This window comes from Pyricularia grisea (genome assembly GCF_004355905.1).
Source record: "Pyricularia grisea strain NI907 chromosome Unknown Pyricularia_grisea_NI907_Scaffold_1, whole genome shotgun sequence".
In the NCBI taxonomy this organism is placed as follows: Eukaryota; Fungi; Ascomycota; class Sordariomycetes; order Magnaporthales; family Pyriculariaceae; genus Pyricularia; species Pyricularia grisea.
Genome location: NW_022156716.1, coordinates 2,419,051 through 2,439,590, shown reverse-complemented (window position 1 = coordinate 2,439,590; position 20,540 = coordinate 2,419,051). Strand labels below are relative to the sequence as shown.

The following is a 20,540-nucleotide window of genomic DNA, read 5'->3' as shown; positions in this document are numbered from 1 at the left end:
CGGTCGCGGATTGGAAATCACCCATAAACGGCAGATATTGACGCGGGCTGTGGGAACATTTTTGTCGAGTCGAAGAAGCTGGTCAGGTGGCAGTCCCGGAAAACGGCTTTGAATATAGATTGAGATGAGGGGGGTATGAGACATCAAATTACCTAGCATCAGTGGTTTAGTGGTAAAATCCATCGTTGCCATTCAACGAATCAATTCGATGGGCCCCGTGTTCGATTCACGGCTGATGCAACACCAATTCCTCGTTTCTTTTGCGAAAACTTCTTCTTTTGCCTTCCCAATCGAGGAACCTCAGGTCACTCTAGTTCTAGATGTCTAGAGTAAGGGGTTTTTTTTTTCTTTGGAGGGGGACAACGAAGATGTGGATACGTTTGCTAATCGTGCGTGCATCTCCGCCAAAGAGCTTGTTTGTCTCAGTGTCAACACGGATGCGGGCTACTGTTGCGCGTGGTAATCCTATGCATGTCATTTCTATGACAAAAGAACAAAAAATGCATGAAAGTTAATGGTCTTTATTATATTACATAGGCCAGCCTTCTGACTAAGTATCATTCGAGCCGCACAAGCGTCTCACTGCCCGCTCGCCGGGCTAGGCGGTAGCGGCCCCGTCGTCCAATTGCGAGGGGTGCTTCCGAGGACGAAATCCATCGTGCCGCCGTTCTCAAAGACGTCAGACCACGTCACCCACGACTTGTCCCAGTCTTCCCCGTTGACCTTGAGCGACTGCACGTAAAAAGCCGACTCGGAGCCGCCAGTCGTCGTGATGGTGAGGCTGTTCCCACCGACGTCGATGGTCAGGTCTTTGAACCAGGGTGATCCGATCAAGAAGGTCGTCTGTCCTGTTATCGGGTACAGGCCAATCATGTTCCAGAGCAGCCATGATTCCATAGAACCTGCGTCGCTGTTTCCGGGAAGTCCACCGGGCGTCGGGCTGTAGTAGGACTTTGCAACAAACCGGCTTCGCTGCACAGACAGATCCTGGCGGTTGACAAAGTTGTACATGTAGGGAGAGTTGAAACTCGGCTCATTTCCAGGGTTGAACATGGTGTGGCCAAACTGCCCATTGCCGGTGTAGAGGCCAGGGGTGAACATCTTTTCGAGACGGTCGACAAACATGTCCGTCCCGCCCATGAGCGTCACCATGTGGGCGACGTCGTGATGAGCATTGAAAGAGTACTCCCACGGGAGAGCTTGGTAGTAGTAGTCGCCCCAGTAGCAGCCGCCGCAGCTCATAGGGTCTTGGGATATAAAGCCGTTGAGATCCCGAGGTCCGAGGAACCCAGAGTGACCAAGGGCTGTCATGTCAGTGTTCCAGTGATTGCGCCAGTTGCGAGATCGCTGCATATATTTGTCTGCATCTTCACTCCTGTCCAGACCCTTTGCGACCTGGTATAGAGCAAAGTCATTGGTAGAATACTCGACAGCGCGGGTGACTGACCGAGTGTATTTGGGAGTGATAAAACCATGTTCCTTCCAGTCGGGCAGTGCACCTCGGCCCTCTTTGACTTGGCCAGACGGGTCGCGGCCATCGTCGTCGGTTTTCTCAGGAGTTACTTCGGCGTTTTTGACCATGGCAGAATAGCCGTCGTTCCAATTGACGGCGCCTCGTACGCCCTTAACATACGCATCGGCCAGGACATTGTCGCAGTTACTGCCACCCTGGACGGCTCCATTCCAATTGGATGATCGTGCGTCGCTAACATAGCCCTCGTTTCGCCAAATATCAATCATTGACCGGATGAACTCTTCGTAGGCTGTTGGTTGAAGGACATGGAGGAGCGCCGTGGTGCATCGGTGCTGGAAACTCATGGAGGCCGTGTCAGTCCCAAAAGTCCAATCCAAGCGGCCGATAATTATTTGCTGTCAGCAGATAACAGGAAAACACATACCGTGTCCCAAAATGTAAAGATATCGTCATAGTAAGGCTCACTTGACTGCCACAATGGATTTTCCCCGGTCTTGTTGGTGGGCAGCAAGTTCATAAAGTAGAGCGCGGTATATAATTGAGTTTTCATGGTCTCGTTGGTATCGGTGGTGGTGACTTTGGATAAGACCTCTGAATTCCAAGCAGCCCTTGTGTTCTCCTCAAGTTGAGAAAGAGAAGTTCCCTCTGGGATTTCACTGTCGACACTATTGCACGCCTGGCTCTCGGAGATGAACGAGACTCCCACCCGAGATATGACCTGGGCATCATTAAATGTGAAAACAGCGCCCATCCTAGCACTGGTGGACTCGTAACCCGTTTCTTGGCCAAAGGATACTAGGTTTTCGCTGGTGAGTCCGTCACTGACAAAGGTTTTGAAGCTGGCGTCATTATCGAAACGACCACAGAAGTAGATTTTCCACGGCCCAGCTTTGTTCCATCCCTGGGAAATAGTCAGTAATATTCTCTGGCCGGCCTGGATCTCGCGCCATGCTCGCAACCTACATTATCATAGATTCCGTAGCCTTGATAACTCGGGCGCCCAGAGTCGGCGTTTTTGACCTCGATGCGACCACCCAGGTAGTTTTGTCCCAGTCCCTGGCCACGGAACGACGGCAGAACATGTGAGACATCCACCACGATGTTTCGAGGCTCACTCGAGGAAGGGAATGTGTGGTTGTACATGCCGGCCTTGCGGGTTGCACTGAGCTCCACCGTGACTCCGGAGCCGAGAGAGCTTTGGTAGTAGCCAACACGAGTGACATCAGGGCTTGCTCTGGTGGCATTCATGTCCTTTAACGGGTTCGAAATCTCGCCCACCATGGGCATCTGTGAAACGACGCCGTACTTTGGAGCGCCACCTGTGCCGGATTCATGCAACATGGAGAATCCGATAAAGTCGCCGTTGGGCTGGTAGCCCGAGTAGCTGTCTCCGCCGTTGTAGAGATCAGGGCCCAGCTTGACCATGCCCAGCGGCCAGGAAACACCGGGAAATGTATTGCCTCCATTGATGGAGCCCGTCTATAAAAGTTCCAGTTAGATATAGATCATGTGAGTAATTCACATCTATTCAACAAACTTACATCAGTCCGGACGTAGGAGGACAGGTCGTCCGACTGAGCAGAGGCAACGACAACCCACCCGAGCAATAACCCAAACAGCCTCATGGTCGCTAAATAAAGCAACGGGGTGTGGGTAACAAGCAACGACTCTAAGAACCCAGCGCCAATTGCCATTTTGGTAAAATGAGTCTCTGAACATACTTTAGCATTGTAGATGAGGCGGCTGACTCCCATCTTTTATTCACATCCGCCCTGTAGGGCCTCGGAGGAGACATAGTGGTATTAAGTGGACCCGTCAAGTGTCAGTGAGAAAATAGATAGACCGGGGCAGGGATGATCTGAGATGTCGAACAGGAAGCATTGGCTAGGGACCGAGGCAGGCGAGAAACCCCTTCAAAACAAGCTGCTGATGTGTACGTATTTTCCAAGCCTAGTATGATGGCAGTGAAGTCGCGATACCGGCTGCCGGCAAGTCGCTGACACTCCAACAACGTGACAAAAATAGCCCATGTGAGTGGCCCAAAAGTACAATGCATTGGCGAAATTGACGTGTCTGGGGTACCCCACATCAGGCACGATAGGTATCTAGTGAGCGTCATAATTGGTTATGAACGAGCGCCTTGCTACTGGGCTTCTTGCCGATTGAAGGGAAGGCTGAAGCAGGGTGGGCGGTAGAACATTACAGTAAGCAAAAGAAATATAGCAAAGCGCTCAAAAGTAACCCAGCCCCCACTGAAGTTCCACAAGACTCCAGTAGGGGTCTGTAAAGTCGTGACGTCTGTTTGCATCGCTTTCGAGATATTTGCGACCGCTGAACGAGGCATGTGGAAGCATAATTGATGCTCGTTGGCCAGATGGTGTCTGCAGGCAGTATATAACGGTACAGTCCTGCGAACTGAGCCACGGGGTTTTTTATTGACAGTGGAGAGCAGATGATAAAGATATACTGACATGTTTTTGATTCAGGCACCCACATCAAGATCTGCCTGCCTTGTTGCTTTCCTTCAACCTTGTGGTTCCCCGACCGAACCACAGTGGGGCTCGACTGGCTGGGCAATCCTATTTAGTGGAGTAAAGCGGTCATGTTGAGCAAATCACGTCTGACACCTTGACACGCGTCACCGCCTCCCATGTTGTAGGGAATCGTGTCGCTGTGCCACACCCTGCAAGTCAAAATTTCCCTCGCAATAGCGCTTGCATGGCTGAAATGTGGGCTGGCTACACCAAAAGGCGTTAGGGCCTTTGCTTCTCAACCTTACGTCAACTTCCGGCTTGACATTTAAACAAACTACTGGCTATTAGCTACCCGCTTTTAACCTGATCAAGACGTCCAAGACATATTCAACCCGACGCTATTTTTCTTGTCTTTTTGTTTTTTTCTGTGCCTCTCTTGTAGTACCTTCTTGGCTCATGTCACACACGGCACCAGTCATCCGAACACAACTCTTGTCTGCCTAGGCATCACTCATTCCAATAGACTCGAGGTCTCGCGGCACAAATAATACCTTGTATGGCCGCGGGATCGCTACCAGGCTCGTCGGATCACAGTTGCCGGACACTGGGTGGCAATCCACGGTGTCAATGCCATTACACCCGTCTTTTTGGGGCGCCGACTCGATTTTAAAGTGAGCAATGAGACGCATGTAAAGCAAATAAAGCTCCCTGTTCGCCAGCAAAGAACCAGCGCACATTCGGTACCCTACGCCGTACGTAAACAGCGGCGCGTCCGGCTGCTCGAGCCAACGCTCTGGGCGAAATACTTCCGGGTCCGACCAGATCTTGGCGTCTTTTTACGAGACGTCAGTACAGCCATCTCCGTCAAACTCGGCAATTTCGAGGAAAGTAGAACGTCACGTTCTAGATCAAAACCTACCCATGTTGCATGCCCATGCATTGAGGAAAAACACCGTCCCACGCGGAAGGACCACGCCTTCGTGGACGACTTCGCGTACAGAGACACGTGGCAGCGCCAGGCGCAGCACCGTGTAGTATCGCAGGCTCTCCCGCACCAGCGCGGCGATGTACCGACAGCCCTGGTCATCCTCGGCATCGCACAGCCCCAGGGGGTCAGACCTGTCGGGTTGCACTTGGTCAATCAGGTGTTTGCGGATCTCGAGGTGGGCCTTTTCCTGTATGTCTGGTCTCTGCACCAGAAGGGCAATGAACCACGCGACATTGGTTGTGATGGTGTCCAGACCGCCGCTCAGCATGGTCAGACTGATGCTGGTCATCTCGGCCCTCGATAACCGCTGAGCGCTCTCTGTCTTGATGTCATTATCGTCGAGGATTACGTTGGCTTGGATGCACGGTCGCTGCTTCCCCGCCGCCATTCTCCCATGTAGTTCATCGTCCAAATGCTTCAGATACACATCCCGCCTGTTGCGCATTTCACGTGCGCGTGCCGAGTGGCCGTTGAATGGGTTCAGTCGCAGAAGTGGGACGTAGTCTTGCAAGTTTCCGGTGGTCGAGCGGAACTTGGAGATCTCCTCCTCGACGTGGGTGATTTCCGCAAAGAGTCCATCGTGCTGCGATGCAATCCTGCTGCCCCAATTCAATGTCACTGAAAGCGAAAGCGATAGCCTCTGGATCATGGGCATCGGGTCAATGGCTTCGGTACCATGCTTGCCGTAAGCAATCATTTCCAGGACAAAATCACGCGTTTCCAGGTCCAAAATTCCAACATAGCTGGCTACCGATGGTCGGTTCAACGCCGACGCTGCCGCCTTTCGCCGGCGTTTGAGCGAGTCCGAGTATGGTGACGTCCCGATTGTCGTGCCAGCCGTGTCGGAAAGGACCTTGTGAAAGGTATAGAACTCTGGCCTGGAGGAGAGCGCCTGCGAGTTGTGGCCGAACAGTGTCCGTGCCGCCTCGGCCGAGTTGACGACGACGACAGTCACATTTCCCAGCTGCACCTGATAGACGTCTCCATATAGTTTCGCCCAGCTGCGATACTGCTCTGCCGCGTTTGTCCTAATGTCCCAGAGCACGCCAATAAGGGGAAGGCCTCGCGGGCCGGACAGGCCCTTGATGCGGGATTTCGCTCGTATAATTTCGTTGATGACGAGGTATAGAACTATCAACGTTCCGACAAGACCACAGAGACGCATGCACGAGAAGCTACTTGTGGAGCCCACCGCCCAAGCGACGAGAGTTGTGATGGCCATTTGAAGATATGTTTGCTGGGCCACTGCAAAACGATGAAAAGACTATGTATGTGCAAAGATGGATATGTTCTTGAATTCACTGTCCGGTTGGTTAGTTCGGTCTATTCTTTTATTGGAAGGTAAGTAGCATAATCTATCTGAAGGTAAAGGCAACCGGGGCAATATCAGGCGGACGCATGACCCTTTGCACTACATAGATGCGACGAAGTGGCAACCAAGACTACTGTAGTTAATGTAGCGTAACAACTGCAATCCGCTCAGCATCTATGGAGCAGTCCTAAAATGATTTGGGGCCAGGCCATTACCGATCTGGATTGCGCTAGTATCATCAACCTGCCTTTATTGGCGTGGAAACTGGGGTTTAGGAGACTAAGTAGCGAAACCTTGATACCTTTGGTTCACAAGGCGCTCTTTAACTGAACCTAGGTCGCATCCCTAGTAGTAGTAGTAGTAGTAATATCATTGAACGCCAAAATGAGTGTTGGGACTCGCCTCCCGCGGGACATAGGACGGGCGTGGTTAACTGATGTACCTAAGTGGGGAGGAGCTACATATTGTACAGTGGTACAGAGTAAAAAGAAATAGGAGCAAATACGGAAATTTGTCCAAAGAACATTACACAAATAAAACAAATGTAGCAAACAAATGTATAAATACAACCCCTGGTAGTGTATGGTCGCCACGTAAGGGGGGTTGCAACCCTTTTTACGTGTCTTAGTTTTAGGTTCGTATTTTCGCGGGGGTCCATTCCCCTGAAAGGAGTCAATGCCTTTTTTTTATATGATTTTTCGACTTTTTTTTTTTTAAAAAAAAAAAAATATAATGTTGTCCATTGCCGTGTCAAAAAACTGCGTATTAGAAAATTTTCTGCACGATTTAGCAATTAAATACAAACCGCGTAAGGTGGTTGGCTTTTGCCGGTTAAACCGTGGTATTTTCAGTAGGTTGTCGTGACTTACTGCTGGCCAGGACGGGATTTTGCATTTTAGAAGGGGGTTTCGGATAGGGTTGGGGCGAAACCCTGGGGTGCCTTGGGATGTCAAAACATGCATGGCGTTTAAACTTCGTGCCAGGTAAGTGCATTGCTTGGTGTGTTGGCCTAGCTATCCAGGGCAGTATTCGCAGTCCTAGGAAGTAGAGTTAAGTGCGTAAAAGGTGGCTGCGCTAAGCCAGGAATTATTCAGCGGAACCGCGCGGGTGAATTATATCCGAACTTCAACTCATGTGGACTTCAACCAGGCAAAGAGCAAAGTGCAGTGAGGCAAGGTCGTCTCCAGGGAAAAGCAGGGGTTGTGTGAAGAATATGTACTTGGCTGATCAACGCAATGGGGATTTTGAACCTTGAAAAATTCTCATTCAGGCAAACATGGAAGCGGGAGTTTCAAAAACTGTAGAGCCACCCTGACCTTTGTAGAGAAACAAAGCTACAGTCTGGCGGATACAGTCCTGTGGGCGGAGGCTAAAATGACCTTCCAGTCGAAGTCTTTGCGTCACCGTCAAAGTTTGCATCGACCAGCGCTCTGGTTTGAACCCTTTCTGTGCAGCGAAGTATTCGCGAGGCGGTGTGGATGGCTCTGAATGATGACAGCCTGCATCAAAGATTCACTGGGTCGGGGTATGTTGCATTGCCATAGAGAGTTATTGCCAGTCTTATGTAGGTACATTGATGACGGTGCCCACGAAGTTGTTGAGGTGACAATTTGTCTTTGATCCAAGAAATTTATGCAAGCGCAACAGGAACTATAGCTTGAGCTTGAATTTAGAGACAGCTGGTACAAAAACGCCTGCTGCGGTATTAATATTTTATAGTAGACGTGCTCCGTGAACGAGTGAACTTTCACCGGAACGCAGGTATGTTGATTTTTCAAAACGAATTCCGAAAATAATAAACAAACCGAACAAGTACCTCTCGAGCTCATAACATGAATTGCCATTCTGCTTCTGCAATGATTGTCCAGCGTGACGGACGCCCCTTGCGATCGCTTGTCTTGTATGTATAAGTAACTAAAAATGAAGGGCCACGTTAAAGATCACCCACGATTCCTTAGCCAGCACCCTTTTTTGATCCACACAGCAGATGTCTGCACTGGGTACGTTTTGGGTGGGGTTTTCGGCCAAATTGGACAGAGTGCATAAATCAACAACAGTGGGCCTGGCTAATAGGGATTAAAATCAAGATCAAGGGTTAAAATTAAGGTGGTTACGTGATTTGAATCATTTGGCAGGCAGAATTTTAAAGGGGTAAATGGTACGGTAGGTGGTAGGTATTGCGGTAAATGGTAGGTGGTAGGTATTACGGTAAGTGGTAGGTAATAGGTATTGCGGTAGGTGGTAGGTATTGCAGTAAGTGGTAGGTGGTAAATATTACGGTAGGTGGTAGGTGGTAGGTATTGCGGTAGGTGGTAGGTGGTAGGTGGTAGGTATTGCAATAGGTGGGTGTAATAAATGGTGTGGTTTGGGAATTGGGAATAGCTTCATGTAATTGTTGGCCGAAAAAACGGGTTTACCGCCTTTGGCAAAATTTTCACCGCCTAGTGGCAGAATTTGATCCACAGGTGCAACATGGGGTCGGACGGGGTTGGGTGGGTTTTGGGTGGGTAAAAGTCTCGAAACCGTATCTACCAGTGTTCACGCTGTGTGGATCAAAAAAGGGTGCTGGATAAGGAATCGTGGGTGATCTTTAACGTGGCCCAAAATGAAAGACCACGTGAAGTAGCCATGAGAGGACACAGATATCACCGTGATATCCACCTTACTCGCGAGACTCAACCTAATGCTAGATAAAGCACTCTGTATGGTCAGCGCAGTCGGCAGTAATTGCAATTAAGCTCTACAGCATTTGGAACATCCCTGCCTGGGAAACTATAACCGTACTACAACAAACCCGTTGCGACCTGGGGTTGGAGTGGAGGCGGGGTCCCTCAAACTCTGAAACACTTTAGACGAGTCGAGACAATCCCGATCCAACAGGGAAGGAAAAGAGCGAAAACACCCAGAGCTCAGCCGTCAGGCAAAAGCGCAATTGACAGTTGACAGTTGACGATTGTCGCCAAGCATAATTCACCATCGAGACGACGAGACCTGGACACTGTCAATCCCCAAATCCAGGGGAGAAGGTTTTGTTTGCCTATAATCCCCATCGCCACCGAATCATGGTCTCGATGATCAAGCAATCCGGCGGAGCGAGCCTGGTGCTCCTCCTACTGGCCCTCTTCGCCGTGCTGGCTACCGCAACGCCCGTCGCGGCGCCTCAGCTACCCCAATTCGACCAGCAACAGCAAATGGGCACGACGGAAGAGCTCGACTTGGCAGCACAGCCGAAGCCACCGATCCAAGCGCCCTCGCCGGAAAACGGCGGCGCGACCATCGACCAAGACACCGGGCAGGTGACCATCAAGAAGCCGCCGGGAGACAACGCGACGGTCACGCTCCCGATCCAAGCGACGATATACCACGGCGTTCCGGGACCCAAGAACTGCCGCGGGCGGCCAATGGGGGTGGTCGAGCTGCCCGGGCCGGGGAAGGCGCTTGCGTCGCAGGGGGAGCGGTGCTACGACCTCGCCGAGACGGCCAACTGCGGCGTCTTCATCTCCAACAAGGCCGACGGGTGTGAGGCGCGGCTGTTTAGCGACCCGGGCTGTCGCACGGAGAACTTTGTCAACATTGTCGTCTTCATGCCGGAGCATCGCGCCGTCGGAGGTGTGTGGAGAAGCATGGGTATTCGGTGCGGCGTGCCTGAGCCCGACCCGGCCACGCTCGGAGAGCCGCCGCTGGCCCAGTACATGAAGCAAACACCCAAGAAGCCCAAGGGAGGCAAGGGGCCCGGCGTTATTCCGGTGCAGCCAACTACTTAGGATAATGTGTTTCTAGTCTAGAACTGATAATTTAGAATTGCGATAGAATTAACAGGACACGTCAAATACACCAAATCATCTCGACGCCAACTGAGGTTTGACAAGAGCAGAGAGTTAATACTTCGTAGAAAAAATGCCGGGCGGACTGTCAAAGAAAGTGGTTTGCGTGCCAAGGTTGTATAGTGTAAGATTCTAAGACTAACAATGGCCTGTTCAATGTGTGATGGTACCAGAGGAACGTCTTGGCTTCATTGTCACGGTTCGTGGATGAATTAGGAAGTTGAGTGTTCGGAAATTAACATCGGCTTCTTGGCTGTAACGCCCAGGCGCTTTTCCAGATCCAGGAATGCTGACAGGCGGCTGGATGCGGCTATCCAGGGTTTGACAGGCACCCAGCTTCGTTCTCCGAGGGTTTTTGTTATTTTTATTTCTTCTGTTCGATGTTATTCCACCCCCCCTGCATCTCCCTTGTCATCCACAATAAACCATCTCGGTCAAAGTTTTCCTACCGGCACCTTCCTCAGCCAGGTCCGACTTGGCGGCACATTGCTTTGAAGGACGAAGTGAGAGCCAGAGTACTGTAGGGTGTAGCATGCAATCTCGTCTCTACGCCCTTGGCGGCTATCTACTGCTGTCAGGGCGAGCCGTTGACCCGAACAAGTAAAATGTTTCAAAACAGGTGGGGAAACGTTTTGAGAGACCGTGCGCGAGGTGTTATTGCAATTACTATGTGACAGGTGCCACTTGAACTTGTTAACCTACTATAGTATAGGTAGTACAGAATGACTGACATGCCAGATAGATCCAAGGGCAACAGGGCTCAGGAGAAGTTCAACCAACATTGTTTCAAACCCATTGACAAAATAATGTGGCGCATCTATCACATCGAGGTTTTTTTTCCATGGGATTTGATGGTGATAAAATGTGTTTACATACAGGCAACAATTTTGAAGCCCAGACAATGGATTTCCATCCCCCAACCGACGTGGCACAACACCGCACAAACAATACTCTTGGTAATCTTGTGCAGTCGCCGGCCAAGCTTTGCTTGCATTCGTACCTGCATTTATTGACCTTTGGGGGCGGCTCAGTCCAAGCTCTCTAAAAATTGACCCGTCAGCGTGCATGCAGACAAAAAAATCGATGCAAACGGCTACACCACATCCATCATCGATCCAAGACTTCGCCTCGATTTTGCTACCTACAGGGAAATTAAATTTCTTTGCTGTGCCGCTCCTCCGCAAACAATAGCCAGAGGTGGCGAGTTACGAGCTGTCAGCAACAGAAATTACACGATACCGAAATAGCTACCGTCAGTCGCTCGTTATTAAAGATGAGAAGAAAAAAATACGGTTGTCATTGGAGGCGGAGTACCACCCAGATCTCAGCTGTCTTGTTTAGCCTTGATTTGGTTGAGCAACAACCGACCAATACGCTGTGGTTTCGTATATAGTCTGGTTCAGCTACCGTGAGGGAATTGCAGTGGAATGCAGGGGTGAGGATGAAGCAAAAGAAAAGCCACAAAATAATGTACCTAGACAGCGCCAACAACAGTCTGGGGGGGTTGTGATGAACTGTGTCAACGAAACGCGCTCGAACCTCAGTCATTCCCCCGGATCTGCTGTTGAGGATTTGATCCCAGGTCAGCAGAAACCTTGGCACCTTCCACGCTGGGCAGGACCGACAACGGCCCAAAGTAAACGTGCTCAGGGTCACCATACCGCTAGACTGTAGACCCCACCATGGGCCTATTTTTCATTTGCTTGCTTACACGCCCAGCCTTACCATGGAACATTATTCAAATCCTTCTTTTGCTCTTTTCAATCATGGAAACTCCACAGCCTAATCAATCGATCACTTTTTTTTTTCCCCGTTGTGTAACTATGTTCTCTCATTTATTTCTTTCAAAGCATCGCTCGGAGATGGTGATGTTCGCGACGCGCCACAAGACCCTTCAGCGTGGCGCGTGACTTTACCATCATCCTCTGTTGTTTGGTTCTGGTTGGCGCTTCAGTAAATTAAACAAAACAGGGGCTTGTGATGTGCAGTTCCGACCCTGCATCCAGCACCTGCGCCAACCACATCTTGCACGTAACGTAACCCCCCTGCATCGTTGTGGTGTCCGGGTTTTCGGCTGAGTTCGGGCAGTTGCTTACCAGAAATACACACCTAAACAATACCACCTTGCCTTACCACTCTGTAAGGCCACCTGCCTCCAGTCCAAACGGGGCAGGGGTGCTCAGCAGTGGCATATCGCATCCCACCAATAATACCATGGAGCCCAGCACCACCATCACAACATCGCGTTTAAAGTGTGATGGAGGGGTGGTTCTGACCGGGGGTTCCGTCGGACCATTCACAAACTCGATGAGGAAAAAGCACATCCAAGCAGTAGCGGAAGGATCATAGCTAATTTCCCTTCACTCGAGTGTGCATCGTATCTCGATGCCACACTGACTTCGTTTTCTATAAGGAGGCAGTGGCCCCGATGTCTTTGGCTCTTGGTCTTTCGTTTTCTAAATAGAAAAACAAACATAACCACAGTCACTCGTTCAGACTTGTAATAATCTTTGCTTCGCTTCCAGGCTTCACTCGTTTATAAGCCTTTTCCAAGCCATCATTACATTATTGTTTTGGAACTTTATATCATCAACAGGAAAATACATCAGTCAAAATGCGCTCTGCCATGATCATCCTCGGTGCCGCGGCTCTGGTTGCCGCCCACCCTCCCAAGCCGTCCTCTACCCTCACCTCGGCTTCTACTATTACTTCCACCTTCACTCCTCCGACCGTCACTCCTCCGGCTGTCTCCGCCACTGAGGACTGCGACGACGAGTCCAGCACCGTCGCCCCCACCACCACTAGCAGCAGCAGCAGCAGCAGCAGCTCCGTGAAGCTGACCACGTCGACCACCTCCAAGACCCTCATCGTGACGGTGACCAGCTGTGCTCCCACCGTCACCGACTGCCCCGGCAAGCCTCACGTCACCACCACCGTCGTCGTCGAGACCACCATCTGCCCTGTCGACGAGACGACGCCTACCTCCAAGCCTCCCGTCGGCAAGCCCACCACCACAACCACCCCCTACCCTACCGGCACCGGCACCACCCCCAAGCCCCCCGTCGGCACCGGCAGCATCACCACCCAGAAGCCTCCTGTCGGCACCGGCACCGGCCTTCCCCCAACCCCTCCCAAGCCTACCACCACCGCTCCTCCGGTCACTGCCGGAGCCGGCAAGGTCGTTTCGGGCTTCTCGGCCCTCGTTGCCTTTATCGGCGCTGTTGCTTTCTTGTAGATCTTGAGTTTGTAAAATAACTCCAGGATCTTTGCTATTTTTGTTTTCTTTTCCCTTTTGTGGGATGCAATATATCCACCAGATTTTGTTGGGTGTTGGTTTTTATTTCTTTTCTTGGGTAATATCCATGGGTGGTTCAGAGCACTGCTTTTCGAGCCTAATTATTGTCTAATTCTGAGGTTAATGTTGATGATATATGGAAAAATAAGATATTATTTTCAATTTTGCCAGACATGACTTGTGACCCGGTATTTATTGATCATTGTTTTTTTGTGAACTGTCACTTGCAAATAGAGAAAACATCTCTCCACGGCTGCCTGCTATTACTGGTAAACCGCCGTGGGTCCATCTGTACTTGTGGCAGCGAGTGTAGGCCTTACCCAAAATAGAACGGGACACGCTGAAAATATCTCCTTGTTGAAGACACAGATAAATGACGAGTAGCAGAATCGGTGAGGTACTAAAGACCTGTACATGACCAGGTTTGGTAGCCAAATTGCAGTCGCATAACGAATGACTGCGTTCTCAAAAAGCCACAAAAGACAGGCAGTGCTCATCTCTTTTGTGATTTATGAGCGGCAAAATGGGAACATTTGCCTTGCTACTTCAGGTCTCCCAATATGATACTCCAAGCCGACCAACTGTGCCGACCATAATGTCTACACTGTCATCTCTTACATTACCTCTACCCTTTGAGGTTGCAGCATCGCAGCCGGCATCGAGCACCTCACAAACGCCAAGGGATATAGTGGTTTTCAGGGGTACCCCTTGCCCTACAAGCGACAGGAAGGGCCAAGAGGATCTCGCGCCGCAAATCATCGCTGCATTATCTGTTACCTTTGTGGCATCAACTGCGATAAACAAGCCAACGTAGAGTGGGGGGGCGTTGGCCAGGTTACCAGATGCAGATATTTTGCAGGATGTGTCTGCACTGCGGGTGTGGCGATGGAGAGACATAGAGGTTTCAAGATTTGACCTTGAGTGTTGAACAATCATTAAGTCAACATTTCCGGACTGGGAACCGAGTCTATTGTCCGTTTCTGCTTTTGTTGATAAGATCCTGCTAACTCTTTGGGCCAGGCAACCCAAGAATCTGGACGAGGAGCGCGGATTATAGAGACACATACACATACCAGAGCTGGCTGCAGTGGCGGGAAAATCTTCATACAAGGGTGAATGTTAACTTGCTTATCTTCCATGACAAGATTTTTCCGTCCAGCAATATTCTACAATGCCTCCCTTGGATGAAGCGTGAGGTTCCTTCCTCGAACACCGTAAAAATAAACCACTCTTTAAAACTCGGACGCTCTTATCATAGACTCAGGAGTATATGCCCTTCCCTACCCAAGAGACTTTGTGTCAGATTCAAGATCCCCCTGCTTTTCTGTTTTTATTTTATTGATTTTATTTCCCGCCTGCATCGCATAATTTTCCTGGGAACATATCACTACTAACACACCGAGAAGTATACCGTGACCTCAACACCATGCTAACTGCATGGTCAACTCGCATCAGCTTTCTGTGGCACAAAAAAGGAAAAACAAAATTTACCTATATAAGGAGAGGTTTCCCCGGCCGCGGCTTCTCTTATTGATCCACGTCTCATCACCCTTTTACCATCAATCAAGACAAAACTCCAATTGCAACACCGCTCCCTCTTTCATCAAAGCGATCTTTCTTGCTTTTGAGAAGCCATTCGCGAGCAGTGGTAAGTTCATACCTGGTTCGCTGCATCATATATACCTCCATTCCCCCCTCTTCTGCCTGTTCTCAACTGACCCTTTGACAGATTTAATAGGTTCAAACAAGTATCGATACCAAGTAGACAATTGGTCTCATACTTCCATTCATCTTTAGTCAATTCCCCAGGCTCAACCTAACAACATCCACCGTCGCACACCAGTCACCGACACGCGGACTCGGTCGCCATCAAAGACGCAACTGGCTAACTCGGCCGTCGAAGAAAGCAACGACAAAGCAGAGAAAATGAGCACACGATCGCTAAATCTCCCCATCCTCGCGGCCAATCATGCCAAGACCACCTCGCCCAACCAAAAGTGGGCCCCAAAGAAGAAGAGGGCCTTCAAGAACCTCGACGGCATTCCTGAAGTCGACACCCCAGTCACATCGTCTCCCACAGCGAAGCGGGATCGCAAAGTCGCTCAGACGGAGGGCGAGCGGCCCCGGGACCACGCTGAGCTCCGAACTAGTCACTTGGACAAGAGGCCATTCAAAAGCAACCAAGATGACATCGGCGACGAGACGCTGACCGAGGACTTTGAAGGGTCGACGCTGGTCGAGGAGGTGAAGGTAAAAAAAGGCGATGGCTCACACAAGGATCCTCACAAGAAGTCGTGGAGAGGATCGGCCTGGTATGCCGCATGAGCTCTCGGGCAGGAGGACAAGTGGTCCTGCTAGGACAAGTGGTTAATCGATTTCGTAGTTGTCTGGACTTCGGTTATGACAGTCATTAAGCATGGAGTTTGGAGTTGTCTGGGTATAAAATAATTATTTTTCATCAAGGTATTATGCAGCTTTGCGTCAATGTATCAATTTATTGCCTCGGTCTTTGAAATTTGCCAATACTGCCAATGTAATTAGCTGGTAAAATTATTGAGTGATGATACTTTGGCGACCAGGGTCGCCGAATAAATGTCCTCAAATGCCAGGACATCGCAAAAATGGCACTGACTTGCTTCGTCCATAGTGGTCGCTTTTGACTAATCGCATTCTGAAGTAATCAACAGTCGCAGTCTTGGAATTGACCGGAGTGATTTGTCCGAGTACGACGTTCAACAGCAAATGACGTGAAGGTGGGAATGTCAAAGAAGGAAATGAAAGGCGCATCGCCAAGAGAGACCAAGACAGACGATGCGCTTGCCTGGTTAGGAATTCGAATGTGAATCTCGACTCGATCCTGGGCACACTCAATCTACGTGGCGACGGGGTTATGAGCTGACTGGGAAAAAAATTCGATATGGACCGACCCGTCCAATGCCGTCGCCGTTGCAGCCGGAAAAGTTTATGCGAAATTGCGGAAGGTCAACAACCGGGTTAACTAGATCCTCCAATCAATATCTAAAACAGAGAGTTTGGGACTGGGTTCACGTACCGGAAGGTGGTATTCTCTGGGGTAAATCGACCGGCACGGCGTCCTTGGCAAACCCCTCACGCAACAAGGCGGAGCATATAACATGCGCAAATTCCTCAGACGCTGCCCAGGTCGGCTTGGGTGTGGTCTGCCACCGTCGCCAGATCTCGTGTTGAAAGTTATCCTAGCTACACAGCCATGGCTCGCTTCACCTCGCTCATTGCCGCCGTGCTGGCCACCATTGGTGCCGTCAAGGCTCAGTGCGGAGCTGGCACCCCAGACGCCCGTGTGACGGGCTCGGGAAGTAACTTTCAGGCTGTCCGGGGCTCCAGCACCGTGTACTCGGGCTCCGACTACCGGGCAGCAATCCAGGCGGCTCTCGACTCCATCAGCAGTGGCCAGCGAGTTGCAGTCATCGCGTCGGGTTCCATCGGCGCCAACACCATCACCATCAGCAGCGGCAAGACCTTTGAGGGCTGTGGTACCATCAACGTCGGTAACCGGAATGGGCGTGGCGCCATCGAGTCGCTCAACACCCAAGGCGTAAACATTCCGTACCTTACCATGACGGGCAACCCTTACTTTGGGCTTCGGTTCTATGGCACCCGCGACTTGACGCTGGGTCAAATCACCATGAACCTCAGCGGCGGCCTGGGCATTCGGTTCGACCGTGACAACCCAGACAACTTCAACGTGCGCATGGGCACCATCACAGTGACGGGCGCGGGCAGCCACGCGGTGGAGACGTGGAACATTGACGGGCTCGTCATCGACCGCGTCATCGCTCGCAACGTCGGTGAGTCTGGCCTGCTGGTGCAAAAGACGCGCAACGCCCAGATCGGCATCGTCGACGGCAACAACGTCGGCGCCGGAACCGGGTATGCGACGCTGCGTTTCGCCAACAACAATGGTCAGAACCCCAACGGCAACTACAACACCAACATCTGGGTCGACCAGGTCATCTCGCGGGGTGGTGGCCGCGGCGTCTTTTGCGTATCCCAGTCCGGTGCTGCCGTCATCCGGACCGTGGATCTGGCCAACAATGGCAACAATGCCATCCTGATTGAGAATTGCTACAACCTTTCGATCCGTGGCGGCACGGTCAATGGAGGTGGAGAGGTGCGCGTTGCTGCGAGGTCCGAGTTCCCCAACAACCGTGACCTTTGGATCACGCTCAGGGTTGACAACACGTCGGTGAGGGAGTCGCCCTGCGGAACGAATGTGAACTGGAGCCTGACTGGCAATGGAGCGAGGACCCTTTGCTAGATCAGCATGCTTGGGCTGTATGAGGTGATCCGAAGGGTGGATTGAGGATGAATCGGACAGGGGGATCACTCGCTAAGATAACTAGTGTACGTAGCCATGGTGTCGTATGAATGTATTGGACTACGACATGCCTATCAGAAAATGACTGTTGATAAGTGGTCCACAAGATGAATGCAGGAGGCGTTTTCTTTCTTTTCCATAGGTGTGTCGACGATAACCTGGTTGTTTAGGTACCTAGGTAGGTTGCCAAGCTGCTCTTGACCCCTCTTTGCCCAAAGGACTGCCTGCACTCCAGGCCTGTCCCGCTTTCCCCCACGTCTTTAGCTGGCTTTGAGTCCCGCTTGGTTGGTAAGCGCCTGTAACAAACAGCCTTTTGTCTTTTTCCTTTCAACAAAATCCAATCCTACCTTCCTACATAGACGGCTCGTTTGGTAGTTGTTTGAGCGGCAAGGCCCACTCTCTCCCAGAATTCGAAATGAGCGATGAACATTAGGATACCCCTCTATCTCTTCTAGTTTGGTACCTACCAGGCAGTCAACCCATTTCTACGATACCAGACATATCTTTTCAGCCAAATGACAGGCTTCCAAGGCCCGCCGCTGGGCGACTTGTGCAACCACTGCCTGTCTATTAAGATAGATCGTCTGCTGCATGCGAATGAAAACAGTTCCTGGTTTTGGCAGGTGGCCAGGGGAATATTTCACCACAACAGCCTTGGTTAGTTAAGACAGTGCGTCTCGAGGGGATGCGAGCTGTGTAGTGCAATCGTGGCCCAAACGAGGAGGCGGCCCCCAAAGATTCCAGAAAAGGAGCAGTCGGTCGATGATGTCCCCATCTGCATGCTATCTTATCGACCCTTCTTTTTATTATTCGAACCCTTCTATCCATTTCACTTTTTACCCATGGATGTAGATGGGTTGGAAGAGGTCTGCATCGTATCCTTCGATTTCGAGGTACTAGAACCATTGCAGTCTATGAAAACGAAGCGACCTCCTCAGCTGGACCAAAGCTCATCATTGGCTTTTGAGTGGGCAAGGTAACGGCTCGATAAATGTCTCCAAAGCCATAGCAGCTGCAACAACCCATCCCAAAACCGCCCCTTCTGCTGACACGGGTCGTCGACGTCGGCGATCATACAACGGCCCCTCGCTGATTTTCGTTGGACCAAATAGAAAGGCCAGCATTGGAACCACCCTAAACTTATCCAAGGGGAGCCTATCCGCTTGGATGAGAGCTTTATTGAGAATAGTACGGCCGAGGTTAATATTACCTAAACTCGATTCTGGGACGGCTTTGCTTGCCCTGAGCTGAGAAAACATGGGCTACCAGCAATTGTACGTGATTATCAGTATGAAGGGCCCAGAACAGTCTGATTACGTGATTTCGTGGGAGGAAGATACGTGACGTGAGCGTACTATTTGCTATCACACATGCGCAAATCTGACTGAAGTGAATTAAATAACACAAATCTTTATTCTGCAGTAGTAGAAGAGATCAGATCTATGATCTAGCTTACGCAAACGAAGCTGCCTACCTTAACTAAGGTGGGCTGTAGGCTGGCAAACGGGGGGTCACCTGACCGGTCAATATCCCCTATCCTGAGATTCCTATAAATACCTCTCCTTTCCGTTTGTCCTCCATGAACAATTTCTTCCCTCCCGACAACTACTTTTCTCACAGAATTGCCAACCCGGATTCTCAAGAGGTGCCATCTGCAACTGCCCCCATCTTGCCTGCACAGAGCCAATCCGGATTCTCAACAGGTGCCATCTGCAACGCCCCCTATCTGGCCTGTATAGAGCCAATCCCGATTTTCAACAGGTGATATCTCCTTCTTCAATATCTTGCATATCCAGTACTCCTCCCGCGTTTGAGCAGACGAATACTAACTATTGCTATATCAGAACTCTGCTCGGTCGACTATGAATCTTCCACGATGTCTGCTGATCTCAACAAGCCCGTCGAGACGGGTATTTCCGTCCACGACCAGAACGCCACGGATGCAATTGCCTCACCCGAAGTCGAGCATACCGCTGAGACTATCATCGACGTATACGTGGATGAGGATCATGTCATCCTATCCAAGGATCATTGGAACTCCTACAAGGAGGCGTATGACGACCTTGAAACAGCCAACAACCAGTTCCTGGCTCTCCTGTCTGCCAAAACTGCATTGCTTCGAAGCCTCAAGCACAAAGTTGCCTTTCTTGAGAAAGTCAACAAAGAGCTCACTGCCAAGTCTCTCAAGCTCCAGAACTCACTCGATCAGAGCCAGTCAAAGATTAGCGAGTTTTCTCTCAACGAGTCGCTACTCGAATCAGTCATTGACGAGCTTTGCAGTACTTTGAGAGCCTTGCAACAGCCTACTCGTGATTCGGAGCAGACCAACGCCGACCAAGACGTGATCATGGACTCCGGCGAGGAGTCCAGCGAGGAGGAGTAGAGGTTACGGCAGCCTCATGTAGTGCCGCGGTCCAACAAGCATTCCTTTGGATTGACCAGCGTGGCCGAATCTTTTCGGCATGATACAAGGTGAGTTGATCTTGATATATTTCTGATCTGTTGATAATTTGACATTGGAAGCTAACCCTGGCCCACAGATGGTAGTGGACGAAGGTGATAAGCTGTGGCATACAAGGCCAAGCTGAATTTTGGGGCTGGGGGTTGGAAATAAGGATATTTGAAATCTGGCAGACTCCCGGAAATAATTACAGATCTGAAGCTTAAATTTGGGCACTGGGCTTGGGCTTCAAGGCAACAGTGCCAGCTTCGGACAAATATCGATACAAAAGCTGATAGCAGTGAAATTTAATATATTGCATTCCAAATTATATCAAACCCCAAAGGATGACATTGTTGCTTTTTGGTTCTTGCCT

The 20,540-nt window shown here is 50.6% G+C and overlaps 7 protein-coding genes across 7 annotated transcripts; 5 read left to right on the top strand and 2 right to left on the bottom strand.

Moving 5' to 3' along the window:
* Nucleotides 1-516: 516 nt before the first annotated feature.
* Nucleotides 517-3,339, bottom strand: PgNI_00701 (uncharacterized protein). Its single transcript, XM_031120779.1, has 4 exons — nt 3,016-3,339; nt 2,438-2,953; nt 1,899-2,375; nt 517-1,806 (listed from the first exon to the last, which is right to left on the bottom strand). Exons 1-4 carry the CDS (start codon nt 3,226-3,228, stop codon nt 580-582), a joined length of 2,433 nt encoding a protein of 810 aa, XP_030986079.1. The 5' UTR covers nt 3,229-3,339; the 3' UTR covers nt 517-579.
* Nucleotides 3,340-4,448: 1,109 nt separating this feature from the next.
* On the bottom strand, nt 4,449-6,158 carry PgNI_00700 (uncharacterized protein; the record flags this gene model as incomplete). Its single annotated transcript, XM_031120778.1, has 2 exons — nt 4,449-4,780; nt 4,868-6,158. 2 exons carry the CDS (start codon nt 6,156-6,158, stop codon nt 4,449-4,451), a joined length of 1,623 nt encoding a protein of 540 aa, XP_030986078.1.
* A 3,152-nt stretch (nt 6,159-9,310) lies between these two features.
* On the top strand, nt 9,311-10,012 carry PgNI_00699 (uncharacterized protein; the record flags this gene model as incomplete). Its single annotated transcript, XM_031120777.1, has 1 exon — nt 9,311-10,012. The coding sequence occupies one exon, from the start codon at nt 9,311-9,313 to the stop codon at nt 10,010-10,012; it is 702 nt and encodes a 233-aa protein (XP_030988344.1).
* Nucleotides 10,013-12,686: 2,674 nt separating this feature from the next.
* PgNI_00698 (uncharacterized protein) lies at nt 12,687-13,307 on the top strand (the record flags this gene model as incomplete). The annotated part of the gene is made up of 1 exon (XM_031120776.1): nt 12,687-13,307. One exon carries the CDS (start codon nt 12,687-12,689, stop codon nt 13,305-13,307), a length of 621 nt encoding a protein of 206 aa, XP_030988343.1.
* A 1,986-nt stretch (nt 13,308-15,293) lies between these two features.
* PgNI_00697 (uncharacterized protein) lies at nt 15,294-15,692 on the top strand (the record flags this gene model as incomplete). The annotated part of the gene is made up of 1 exon (XM_031120775.1): nt 15,294-15,692. The coding sequence occupies one exon, from the start codon at nt 15,294-15,296 to the stop codon at nt 15,690-15,692; it is 399 nt and encodes a 132-aa protein (XP_030988340.1).
* A 904-nt stretch (nt 15,693-16,596) lies between these two features.
* PgNI_00696 (uncharacterized protein) lies at nt 16,597-17,664 on the top strand (the record flags this gene model as incomplete). Its single annotated transcript, XM_031120774.1, has 1 exon — nt 16,597-17,664. The coding sequence occupies one exon, from the start codon at nt 16,597-16,599 to the stop codon at nt 17,662-17,664; it is 1,068 nt and encodes a 355-aa protein (XP_030988339.1).
* A 1,936-nt stretch (nt 17,665-19,600) lies between these two features.
* On the top strand, nt 19,601-20,107 carry PgNI_00695 (uncharacterized protein; the record flags this gene model as incomplete). Its single annotated transcript, XM_031120773.1, has 1 exon — nt 19,601-20,107. The coding sequence occupies one exon, from the start codon at nt 19,601-19,603 to the stop codon at nt 20,105-20,107; it is 507 nt and encodes a 168-aa protein (XP_030988342.1).
* Between the last annotated feature and the right edge of the window lie 433 nt (nt 20,108-20,540).

Coding starts and splice junctions, on each gene's coding strand:
- PgNI_00701 (XM_031120779.1), bottom strand. CDS start 3,228: ATGGGAGTCAGCCGCCTCATCTACAATGCTAAAGTATGTTCAGAGACT. Junction 2,376..2,437: donor GCTACGGAATCTATGATAAT/GTAGGTTGCGAG, acceptor ACTATTTCCCAG/GGATGGAACAAAGCTGGGCC. Junction 1,807..1,898: donor TCTTTACATTTTGGGACACG/GTATGTGTTTTC, acceptor ATGAGTTTCCAG/CACCGATGCACCACGGCGCT.